General features: G+C 32.5%; 1 protein-coding gene across 1 annotated transcript in view; it reads right to left on the bottom strand.

Annotated features, from left to right (window-relative positions):
- Positions 1 to 13,217, bottom strand: part of LOC129224319 (pre-B-cell leukemia transcription factor 1-like) — a 91,216-nt gene that overhangs the window by 39,367 nt on the left and 38,632 nt on the right. The window contains exons 3-4 of the mRNA XM_054858757.1: positions 9,202 to 9,392; positions 1,640 to 1,775 (exon numbers count right to left, since the gene is read on the bottom strand). Of these exons, the coding sequence (XP_054714732.1) occupies positions 1,640 to 1,775; positions 9,202 to 9,392 (327 nt within the window). The remainder of the gene's footprint in view (positions 1 to 1,639; positions 1,776 to 9,201; positions 9,393 to 13,217) is intronic.

Here is a 13,217-nt window from a genome sequence, read left to right as displayed (position 1 = left end):
GGGCAAGAAAGTCATGGTTAGCTTCTTTCCTTGTTCCTTAAAAGCAAACTAAAAAATATTTCAAAATTCATTATTAAATTTGTAGTGCAAAGATGGTGAATAAAAAAAATAGCATTCTTAAGTCTTCAGAAAATCAAAATTAATTGACTTAGATCAAAAAGTTTAGTTCAATGACAAATTGCCTTATAACACCAATACACGCAATGACACATAGCAATGCTTCAAATAAGCATTCACTTCGAACAAGCATTCCACGCGTACAAAATAGCAACCGATTATTAAGCAATCGCAACATAACAATTGCAATCTCACAATCATCTCTCCATAACCGTAACTGTTTTAAAAACAATTGTAAACGTCTATGGATTGTCTCTGCCGTCACTCTAAATCACGCTTTCTTGCCGAAATGTGAAACACGCGCATGAATACAAGCTGTCTCGGGAAACACATAAGCTTTTTTTCCTCCTCGGAAAATGTAGCGCTTTCCTCTCGCGGCATGATTCATTAAAATTTAATGAGTTTGTCTTTCGTAGTGCGCGGAAGAAGTTATAAATATTAATAGTATACGACGTGAGAAAACTGGACTTCGTAAATTTTGAGCACACCCTGAAAGTGCTATTTGCCTTTCTTTGTTGAAACCTCGCTTGTAAAGGGCTCTTTCACGCTGAGTTTTTTATTTATTTATTTTTATGTTACGATACAAGGTATTCTTGCATGAAATGTTAGGAATAGAGAATTTTCAAGAAAATTTAAGCTTATAGAGCAACATATTTGTTTTTTCTTTTCTTACACACATAACACATTAAAAAAAAACATATGTTACGTTGATATAGAGTGACCCAATAAAACGTGCACACTATGGGTGCCTAGAGTTGGGGCAAACCTAACCCAAACAGCATTTTGAAGACTACACAGATCCTAATCACACGTCTAATCAATCTTCGTAATCACATTACGAAGCTGCCAGGTTAGGTGTTTAGAGCAGGAATTAGTAAATGCAGGGAGCAAGACCAATCACTGGCTAAGCTAAGGCACGGGCAAAGACCTCATGTCACGTTACTCAACAACGACGCATGGTTGACACGTTTTGCATGAAACTAGCGAAAGAAACCTGATTTCTTCCAATGCTTTTCTTTAAAAGCTATCATGTGACTTGGGGCCTTTCCTTCACGAATTTTAGTCTTCACTCCCTCCATTTTATCTCTATTCAGTGATTAGGTGTGCCCTAACTATACAACACTCGCAAAAATTATGACAGAGTGAAGTTTCAAAAATCAAACTAAATGGAACAAATACAGAAACCAGCTATCTAACAAAAAAAAAAAAAAAAAAAAAAACTAAAATTGTCGTCTTGTGGTCCAGTCACGGCTCATAACGCAATCTGATTAAATTCAAGAACGTTCCTAATCACTTCAATGTGGACACACTTCTTTTCAATCATTGCTCTTAACTTTTTGATTTTAACTGGTTTTGTGCTTAACTTGCCACCACAAAAAGAAATCCATTGGGTTTGAATCCCGTGAGCAAGGAGGGTATTGGTATAGTGCAGTCTTGTAGAGTGTATACATATTACTGGGACACTCTACTGATAAAAGGGCCACAATAAAGGGTTAAAAATTACTAAATTGCTAATTATTACCTGAGAGACGGTGATGCCACACTTCCTGGCCAATTCTTCTTTCGCCTCTTCACTAGGGTAGGGATTGCTGAGGTGAGAATAAAAGTACTCGTTGAGGATTTCTGTGGCTTGTTTGCTAAAATTCCGCCGCTTCCGCCTGAAAGAAAAAACAAAGTAGTACTATGAATGAAATATCCACTAATTATTTTGCTATAAATAGGCTACAATGCTGACGTCTGGATTCCTCGTAGGTGTGTATATATACACTAACGGACTGATGTCATAAACTAAAAGATAGACCTGAACATAGCTTACATAAAAAAAAAAAAAAAAAGTATGACTGCCATATACGGGGAAACGTTCGGTATATAAAGTACATAGAACGTCAAAAATACGAACCCATTTTCATCAGATAAAAGTGAAAAACCATCGTAAAATAAAGAAAAAAAAACAGCATTTAGCTATTTCGATGCTACAATGAAGCCTCTTCAGAAAGGGTCTGTTCATATAGAGCCTGTTCATAAAGATTTTTTTTTTAAATATAGCTTCTGGACGTCCACGTTTATTGACAAAGACGCCACGAGTTAACAAATGGAAGCTGGCGGACTTGAACTTGAATGAAACTAATATTAACGTATCAATAAATGTCATATGCATTGAAACAATCTGTAAGAATAAAATAAATATGCTACGTGCTTGCAGGCCGTAATCCATTCTGTATGTTTTTTATTGACCAACATTTCGCTTGACACACCTGGAACATCTTTACATCACGCATCGTGAAACTCAAAATTGCTATATCGCTTATGCTTATAGAGTCCGAGTGAAAGAAATGAGCCTTTTCGACACTTATTTGATATCATCATTATCCCCACACTCATAAAATGCGAAAAATCAAAGCAAATGACCAGCGAACCAAGACAATAACCAGATACATAAAACATTTTCTTCTAAGATCAGATTTTTTAATTATTTTTTTTGTTTAAATTTAACATTCTTAGGGAAAATAAAGAATTTTAAAAGCGTCTTCATTTGAACTGAAATCATTATTAGGAAATAAATTATATTCTACAACTTAAAAAAGAAAAAGTAGTTTAGTGCAAGCACCAGATACCGAATGTCCTCTTAACTGATACAAGTTTTCAATAATGAAATCACATTAAAGAGTTCAATCAAGGTACTTTTTTTCCATGAGAAACTCTGAAAGAGTTTTCAGCCAACAGCAATTCCAACAAAAATGTCTTTATTAAAAAGACGGATTCCCCCCCCCCCCCCCCGTACATTCCCAAGAATACCGCGCGCTCACCGAGTTGTGTTTCTCCTCAAAGAAAATTGAAACTAAGACATTTAATTCATTATTCCACCAGCATGAAATATTTCACTTTAATTATTGCATGTCTGAAAAACAGGCCAGGGAAAAAGAACTTATTCTCAAAATAAATTTGAGCTTCCTAATTCTTTTGGTTAAAAAAAAAAAAAAGAAGAAACAATAAAGACTCATAAAAATAACAATGGAACCTTTATAAAAAAGAAATCTGGAATTCTTGGTTGGGAAGAGGTAAAGGGGCAAGGCTTTTTCAAATCAATTATTACCTGACACGTCAAAGGCTGAGTGAGTAAAAAAAAGTACTTGAAAAAATATGCCTTTAGCTAATAACTGCAACGAAGAAAATATTTACCGCTTAATAGCGCGGTTGTCATTAGTTTTTATTTGTTTCTTGCTACCAGAAGAAAGTAGTAGCGGTCTTGGTATGAAGTTCACTAAACTAAAAAAAAACAAAGCAGGAAAGGATAAAAAATTGTAGATGCTATCATTTTGCCTTAGCGTTAAAGGAAATTGTTAAATATCTTAAAACGGTTGGAAAAAAATATAATAAATAGATTTTTACGCCGTGTAAAAAAGAAGCCGATAAAATTAGGGACAAGGAAAACGGTTTAGTTTAGGAAGGGTTTTAAACATTCAGATTTAATTAAACAGACAAGGCGCTCTTTTGCTTTGGTGCTTCTTAGCTAACTTTTTTTACTTTTTAGAGATTTCGAAATTTTTGTTTCAGTAGATAGAATATGGAATGGTTTATAACACAACGAAATACAAATAAAATTCATATAATTTCCCTCTATTAAAATATTAAGAAAACATAATTGATAAAAAGTTGAAAACTGTGTACAAAAGTACTCAGTTGACTTTACTTCAGTTTTAAGAAACGGAAACATGCGATTGGTTTTTTTTTTTTTTTGATATTCGAAGTCAGTTGCTAACATTTTTCAGTACCTAAATTTTATTTTGTACTTGTTAAAAAACGAAATATCCGCACAATTCTTAAATAAATATATCAATTCTTGTATCATGTAGTACGGAAATGTCCTGAAGAACCCATGACTTACTTTTCGCAATTAACCATTTTAAAAAACTTAATCATGGTTCAAATGGTTAACCATAAATTGTGTTATGGTAAACCTCATAAATATCAATATCCATCTTTTTCAATTTTTTCATGTTTTTCTCTAAATGCAATTTCTTTAACTTCTCTATTCAGGAAACTAAGCTACCCTTTCCGAAAATTTTAAATTTTATCATCAACTTTTCACAGGAACTAACCACTTTTTTTATTTAGGAACCACATTTCTTCATAGGTCAATGCAAATATTTAATTTCGTCATCACATTTTATCCCCCAGCCGCTCATTCTACCAGAGCGATTTGATAGCAGCTTTGAAATCCAAACCTCACATAGTAAGCATACTTCCAATGACATTTTAAAATACTTTTCACACCAAACTAAAGTCCTTGATGTAAATTCCTAAGAATGTGTTAAATCTCAGCAAGCAAAATTGCTCGCAATTTTTTTAAAACATCGTTCACTTAAAAATAACCTTGAAATCATGTCAGATGCTTTATTTTACTTGATCCATTCAATGCAAACGGAAGTGGAATTGGTTTAAATTTGTTGACAATACAAATTTTTTTAACAATACTGCGAGACGTTAAAAAGTACTTTTTTAATGAAATTTTAACGAAAAAAAATTTTTTGAAGAAAAAATTTTAACACAAGCATTTAAAGGACTCAACTTGGACTTTTATTTTTAAAAGTTGATTTTGCAATCAAATAACTACGTTGAAGTAACCTTTTAAAACTCAATTTCAGTCAACCAATGTTTTTTCATGCTCCATGGCATCATTACTTCACTTCATTTCATGAACTTCTACCTTCTTTTTATACGCTATTTTTCAAATCCCAATTTCTGCCGCAACGCTTTTTTTTTTTAATTTTAATCATTAAATTTCAATAACCCAATTTTACTCACAATTTCTTTAAAACGGTTAAATCAGTTTCATTTAAAATTTTCAAAAATTTTTTAAGAAGCATTTAATTTTTGTAATTCATTTTCAAGCTGATGATTAAAAATGACACTAATTCATAAATAATAAAATCTAGATTAAAGAAATAATGTAACAATTTTATTATTCGACAGATATTCAAAGATGGGAAATCCTTAATAAAATGACACCTTAATGGAGTGGTTGAACCGCAACCGTGACGATAATTCGGGTTGCGTATAGGAAGAAAAATACAAACACTTGCAAGATTTCCCGCGCCTTTTAAGCCTCACGGTCTGTCGGAGCACCCCATATTTCTCTTAAAATTCTATCACATACAAACGCATTCTGGATTTTAAAACGCATTCTGGGCCACCATTAAAACGACATTTTTCAGAAAACTTTTACACGCCAGTGCGAAGGAAACTTTTCCTGTTTTCCAGAAAAGTGAGAGGGGTTGGAAAAGCGCAAAAGAGTGCTCTCGGAGGGTGGGGGGTTGGGGGGAGGTAAAGAGAGAAGGGATTATTCCAAGTGCATACTCGTTCGATGAAAATGTAAAAGACGGGGTTTTGAGCCCGAGAAATATGGGGTAACGAAGTCATTGAGCCGTTAGGCCACAAAACTAATCCTTTTACCTGCCATAAAGGCACCATTAATTAGAATTCAAATGTCATAGCCTGAGCTTGCTACATTAATTAGTGGCGTTTCTTAAATTCCCCTCCCGCTCGCTGCTGATTCGCAATTTTTAGTTTTACTGTCGTTTTCAAAGTTTTCGGCAGTTTTAAGTTGCGCGCCCCTTTCTAAATGTGTTTTCCCGGAATTGCTGGTGGATCGAGGCAAGCCCTTGATAGCCGAGGAACGTTTTCTTTTGCTTTGAGTGGCAACGTTGGTGGTTTTGCCTCTCGAGAGGAAGTTGCGTGTCACTTACGTCGAAGGGTGTCACGTGATATTCATGAATTCCAAATGCGCACCTTCCAATTTCTGATGTTTCTAAAATTAGAAAGTTCTGTTTCGAATTCCACGCAACGGTTTGCAAAATTGAAGGCTTCGAAAAATACTAACATTCGGAAATCTTTCTGCAGTAGCAGTTTAATGTTATCCAATATTGCACGGCATTATAAAGAAAATTATCAGTCAAAAAATCAAAATTTAAATCTCATTATCGAAATAGAAATTTGAAACAAACAAAATTTAAGTCCAAGAAATATCGTAGTAAATCTTTAAAACTTAATGATTGATTTCATCATCAGAAAAACCGCTCGTGCTGCCTTCAACTACATTAATGGCGCAATTAAATAATTATTAATAATCATAAGCAAAAATTCTTAACAATTTAAAATTGCTGTATTTAACAGGGATTTTCAAATCTAAACATAATAAAATTAAATACTGTTCAAAAGCGCCATTTTTTTTTCGTTCCCTTCTAATTAATTACTTTTAAATTGGTACACATAAAAAATCGCAATAGATCTGTTTTTCTGAATTCAATTTTCAAAATCATAGTTTTAGTAATAATGTAGTCAATTTCTAAATTAAAATATTTTATCAATGAAAGACAAAATATTTAGGTTACATTCTATGGGATTAAAAATGATTTTAAGGATTTCAAGAGCTATCTTACGTGCGGGGGACAATATTTTTATGAAACCATTAATAGTTAATGATTGTATTGTAGTTTATCATTAATACGAACTTTAAAATATCTAATCATAATTTTCTTTACTCGCTTTCTAAGTTATTTGATATTATCCATCTGCTTTGTACAAAAAGTTCGTGCTCAGAAATAATTTCGGATACATTTTTTTAGGATAATTTAATTTGCGAACCATTAATATCATATTGCCGGTAAATAATAGCGTGCGATTAATATTTTTATAAACTTAAAAAAAATAAAAATAATAATAATAAAAATAAAAACCAAAACTAAAAGAATAGATAAGGAAAAAATATCTATATTCTAATTAAATTATTTTAATTATTTATTTCATACCTTTTTTCTTTTCATATCATTTGTAGTTTTTTATTTTTAAGTGAAATTTATTTACTTATATCCACACACAAACATATTAAACTGAATTTTTACTACAAAATAAATTTATCATTTAGTACAGATATTTCTTCAATTTCTTATAAAAACAGGCTAATTGGCAACGACTTATTGAGAAATATTCAATACTTTTTGAAACAGAATAAAAATTTGACGATTCGTCACGAGCTTTATACTTCAGAATGGAAGATTACAAGTACCCTCAATTTTTTCTACCATTCAAATCGCAACGCAAGGGGTGGCGAGCAGTCCATCCACCCCACGGAGGGAATCTGACACATCAGAACGAACGTTTAACTTAATTTGTCTTCAGGCCGCTTCTGTCAACTTTGAAGAAATTTCATCCCTCGCAGAAAACGCGGGGAGAGTTGAATTCGAATGGAGGAAATAAGGACATTTCAACGAAGCATTTCGCGAAAACTAAGAATTCTCGAGAAAAAGATATAAAGGGCGAGAAATTCGACGCCGCCGTTTTTTATCTCCGTCTTGAGAACAGAACTGCATCGATGTATATATAAAAACAATTCGAATTTCGACGTTTGAAAGTGGCACTCTGTCTTTCTCCCATTCAGCCCGAGAATACTCCGATATAAGAAGCAAGAGAAATTGGCCAAGCGCGTGTCTGCCAGCACTTCCAGATGCTAAATTTTATTCTTCAAGAGCAATTTTCGCATTCTTTCGTTCGTTTAGTATTGCTAAGAGGAGAAATACCATAATCTAAAATTTCAAGTTTCAAAGTCTGGGGCAACCGTTATGTTTTACAAGGAAAAAACCCTGGCTCTTCGAAAAAATGAGCAGATCTAAGCAACAGCAGTATAATTACCCTGTAGAAAAGTGGATTACATTTTATAAAGATTTAAAATTTGTCATCATATGAAGAATTATATCCTTTTCTAATATCCCCCCCTCCAATGCCTAAAATATTAATTTTATAATTTTTGTTTGAAATTAACCAATTTTAATAGAGTAGCTGTATTGGGCATTTCTACGTGTGAAGGAAAAGTATTTTTTGCTCAAAACTCAAGTGACTACACTGTAGCTAGTTATGTTCATTAAAATTTTTTTGATTTAATATTACTCCTTCTTTTCATTTCATTGATAACAAAATCAATATAGTAAGTTTTTAGAACCAAAAAAAAAAAAAAAAAGCTTTTAAATTATTGACTTGAACTGAGGAAAATCACGAAAAACCTGGATTATTTTCAAATTTCATAAGTTCATAATGTATAGTTTAATGCTGAATAAAGTTCAATCTTGAAAGTAATTTGAAACGACAAAAACTTTCAAGACTAAACTTACCTCAAAAATTAATTTACTAGAATTAATATTATTCATTTTTGTATGTGGTAACGATTAAAGAGCTTGTCAATCTCAACTAAAACTACACCAGGGCAGAAAGTTTGATAAAAGCTTTTAACAAAGTGATGAAAAAAAAACGATTTTTAACTTTAAAGGGAAAAAAACGATTTTTAACTTTAAAGGGAAAAAAACTATATTTTTAGGTTTAAAGCACCAGGAAGCAAAGGGGTTTAAGTATTAAAATTAAAACTTTGAAGATAACTAGTACAATTGGTAGAAGAAATTCTCAACTTTTTGGGAGCAGGAGTTTTTTTCAAAAATTAAAACAGTTCACTTACATCCCTTCGCAACTCACTTACTCATTTATGATGGAATGACGTTTTCCCCCTCAAAAGTGGTATTCCGTCACAAATCTAAATGTGCACATTTTTTTAAATAAATATATTTAAACTTTTTTTTTCAGTATTTTGTCAGCCACCATTGAAATATTAATAAATATATATATTTAGATGAAGATAGCTTCCATGAATCTTGATCTTTGAATACGAATGACATTTTTGTTGTGAAAAGAAGGAAAAAAGGCAGATTCTGAAGAAGATAGCTTCTATGTAGTCTCTTAAAATTTGATTTTTTAGTAAAAATGACATTTGTGTTATGAAAAGAAAAAAAAAAGTAGATCTGAAGAAGATATCTTCCTTGCAATCCCTTGAATTTTAATTTTTTAAGTAATAATGACATAAAAAAAATGGAGATTCTAAAGAAGATAGTTTCCTTGTAGTCAATTGAATTTTGATTTTTGAGTGAAGATGACATTCCTTATGTGAAAAGGAAAAAAAAAAGCACATTCTGATGAAAATAGCTTCATGACAGTCAATTTAATTTCGATTTTTGAGTCAAGTCCCCTCACCGGGGTGCTTACCTGGCGTCGAGGAACCTGGATCTGAGGATCATGACGGCTTCGCAGGTGCTCTGTTTGAGCTGGACTTGGATGGAGTTGAACTTCTTGTGGATGATCTGCACCATGCGTTCGATTTCCTTCGGCGTGATGGGACGCGTCCGACTCTGTTCTCGGAGGAGGTTCATCACGTGCGTCGTGAACTCGTTACACGCCTGCGCAGAAAAGAATCAACAGTCAGGGAAGTCAACCAAATATGCAAAAGAGAAACATAGAGCATGGCTTTGATAACAAGATGTCGGAGCCTGGGCGGTCATTCCAAGCTCGTCAACGTGAGATCGAGATTCCCGCTCACGTGATCGGTTGTGACGTAGAAATGTCGCAAAGTAGCATTCTAATCTACTCGAACCTATCTTGCGGTTTGGCACGTGAGCGAGAATCTCGATCTCGCAAGCTGACGAGCTTGGAATGACCGCCCTGGACGAGTTAATTTCAACTTGAGTGGAAAGAGGGAGAATTCTTACATTGGCTAAATACCAATTAATCATTACGGGCAAACTAAACCAGCTTTTATAACCCTTTTTTTAATAAATGGAATTCTTTAATCCCTTGTCCAACGGAGTTCAAGTTATCACAGCCAAACTAAATATTCCTCTTGATGGTTGGTAGTGTGTGTGATGTGCATAATACATAATTTAATTACAATTTGAAACAAAGCTGCACATAGCTTATTTGGAAGAAGAGTGCCACAATACGAATAAATGAAATTTTACAGGAGAAACGTTTGAAGTTTAACTCTTCAGGAACTTTGCATTAAGAAAAGTAAATTTGCTGCGCTCTCCAGTAATTAATATTTGAACAAAAAATCTCATTTTTTTCCAAAGAAGATAACGTCATTTGAAGCCCTTTAAGCAAGAAAAAAAAAGAAAATTAAAAATTTCGTATAGTGACAGTCTTCTTCCAAACGAGCGACACGTTTACCTTCGGAAGATTTTATAATTTAAGCATCTGTTATCCACATATTCTTGCGAATCATTATTAATAATCATTCGAGTATTAGAATCACTCGAAAACATATCATTCGATCAAAAAATCGTTCAAAAAATAGCTCAAAAGAAACGCTCAAAACTGATCCGTAGATTATGAAATCATTCAAAAGTATAAATATTTAAAATAAAAATAAGTCGAATATACAATAAATAAATACTGCACCGGAACATTAGTAAGTTTCATTTAATATTTAAAATGTTAATAACGAGGATCCCATTTCTATAATAACAACAATCATTTTTGACTTACAATAAAATATTACAGTATGAGTATCAATTTTTGAAAAAAGCTCGGATTATTCGCTTTGATCTTCTGAGATGAATTTTTCCCGACTAGAATAAACGACATATTTGACTACACAGTTAAAAAATTACCAGATAGGTGGCGCTAAAAACAAAATAAATGTCTCACCATTTCACTTTGCCCCACATTTCCCTATATAACCGATGTTTGCACTGCTATTCGTTGCAAATAAGGACCTCCAATCAAGGGACATCTCCGAATAAGGGACACCTCTATTTAAGGGATACCCCTATTTAAGGGACTTTTTTTTGGTCCCAGTCCCTTTGAATAGGGACTTCCATGTATTTACCTCTAACTAAGGGACACTCTGTTAAAGGGACAGTCACAGAAAAAAAAATGCAAGAAATAATGCATAAGCACATAGGAAGTAGTAAATTTATTAAAATTTAAGTTTCACTTTTCCTCCAAAAATTAATTGATTTAAGTTTGACATAAACATATGTGAAGGAAACAAGTAATGTAGTGTAAAAAAAAACTTGCTGAAATTAACATGCATAATTTCCCCTCTCAACATTTTATTCAAATAGGTTCAGGGCCGACGAAGAGTGCACAGAACCTAATTAGTTTGTATATAAAACTTAAAAAATGTGAACATTAATTGTAATTCACATAGTAGTACATTGTAAATTACATAACATAAAGCAAATACATGAAATGAATTACTTCAAAATTACTTCTGTAAAACTTTGTCACTACAAAATGTTTTATTAAAGTTTAATTAATAAAATAATATAGAAATTTGAATGATTATGAATTTTGTTTAACATAATGAGACATTTTCAGTATTTAATCTTAAGTGTTAATAGTTTATGCTCATTGTGATATTATACTACTAAGTACACAGCATACATCAATTCTTCCACCTCCGAATAAGGGATACCTCTATTTAAGGGACAAAATGTGTGGTCCCCTTAGTGTCCCTTATTAAGAGGTTCTCCTGTAGTTAGTTGTTTCTTATCGCTTGACAAAATTAATTAAATGCTATAAAAATGTATTGTAATACAGTTGGGCAAAACCCCACAGTTGAAAATAACTTGTTACCACATTTATATGTATCCTCATATGTGTGCATTTATTAATGCATCCTCACTTTTTAAAATTCCTTCAAAACTTTTCATTGAACCCAGTTCTAACGTTTGAAAGAAATGCATTTAAGAATTTTTGAACCATTTTTCGGTGAGCTGAAAATTCTGTGGGAAAGTTCAAGCTCCCCGAGCCTTTTTGGTAATCAAGCTCAGGGGGTGAAAGGGAGGGGGGGGGGGGAGGTGAAAGGCTTCAATCTCAGTGAGTTTTTTTCATTTGTCTAACGAGGAAGCAAAATAAACTATGTTTCTGGGTTTCATTTGGGCATTAATGAAGTAACCCTAATTCCGAAAATCATGTTTCTAAGAAACAAGAACCTTTTCTGAAAATTACAACTGATTCGACCAACATAAAGAGAGGGATAAAAACATTCTTTTGGTTGTGATAATTAAAATTAAATTTAAAAACAGCTTTAGTAATTCAAAGTTGTTTTTAAACACATTTTAATTACTACATGAGACATGATTTCAAAAGTTACCGGATAACGATTTAAAAGCACTAAAAGCGGGAGAATTCTTTTAAATTTAAGCTCCTCTTTTATTTTAGAGTTTTGTCAATAGATGGCGCAAGGCTTTAAAGCTGGAAAAGATTTTAAAATGGGTTACGGGAAATTTAAATGGCCAACGAATTTCAAACGTGAAATTTAGTCTGCCGAAAGTATCATTGTAGAAAAAACAAATACGAAATCATGTAATTAAAAAACAGAAATTTAATTGTGAATTCAAAATGCATTTGAAAGAGCCACATGGAAGATATTTTAGCTAATATAAATGAGTTCAATGAAAAAAACTGGCTACTAGAGTTTTTAACTTTTTTAAATAAATTTTATAGAAGTACAGTGAGTTGGAACGTTTTATTTGACAAAAAAGAATTAATGAATAAAATATTTCGAACTATTAATTAAATTTTAAAAATTAATATATAAAATTTATAGAAAACACTGTGCATCGACAAACCGCTCCGGATTAATGGGGTTTTCATGTCAGTGATAATTTCTTGCAACCAGGGGCGGCATTTCAGCATTTCATTTGGAGGGTCGAGTTTCTTAAATATGTATTACCACAGTGCAGTACAAAACACACGTTAGCTAACAGGAAGTGCTCATAAAATCGGTTTAATATGAATAAAAATTAGTGTTTAGAAACAATTAAAATTTTGATTCGTTTTCTAATATGTTATCATACAAAACATCTTGATACTAAAGTTTTTATACCTTTTAGAAAAATTTTAACGCATGATTTTTGGAAAAATGGAAGAGCAGGGAATCGTGTTACTAATCGATCAGTACCCAGTGTCAAGCTGTTTTTCCAGTACAGCTAAATAGAAAAGTTTTTTTTTTTTTGCCCATTGTACTTTGAAAATATACTGAGACATAAAAAAATCTTTCTCTACTAGGAGTTTATTGGAATAGTTAAAAAATAATTGAAGTAACAAAGTTATGTATGAAAACACTTTTTATATCTTGCTCTTCAAAATCACCCTGGCAACTTCAAAAATTGTGAGGGGCTTAATTTTTCATCATTGAATAATCTAGTTTCGTCGGCGCTCTCAGTTTCAATGAGATGTCATCTACCTCCAGCTCTGTTATTCACTATTCCAGACTG

This window comes from Uloborus diversus, chromosome 6 (genome assembly GCF_026930045.1).
Source record: "Uloborus diversus isolate 005 chromosome 6, Udiv.v.3.1, whole genome shotgun sequence".
Lineage (NCBI taxonomy): Eukaryota > Metazoa > Arthropoda > Arachnida > Araneae > Uloboridae > Uloborus > Uloborus diversus.
The sequence above is the reverse complement of the archived record's forward strand: the minus strand, read 5'-3'. Positions and strand labels throughout refer to the sequence as shown.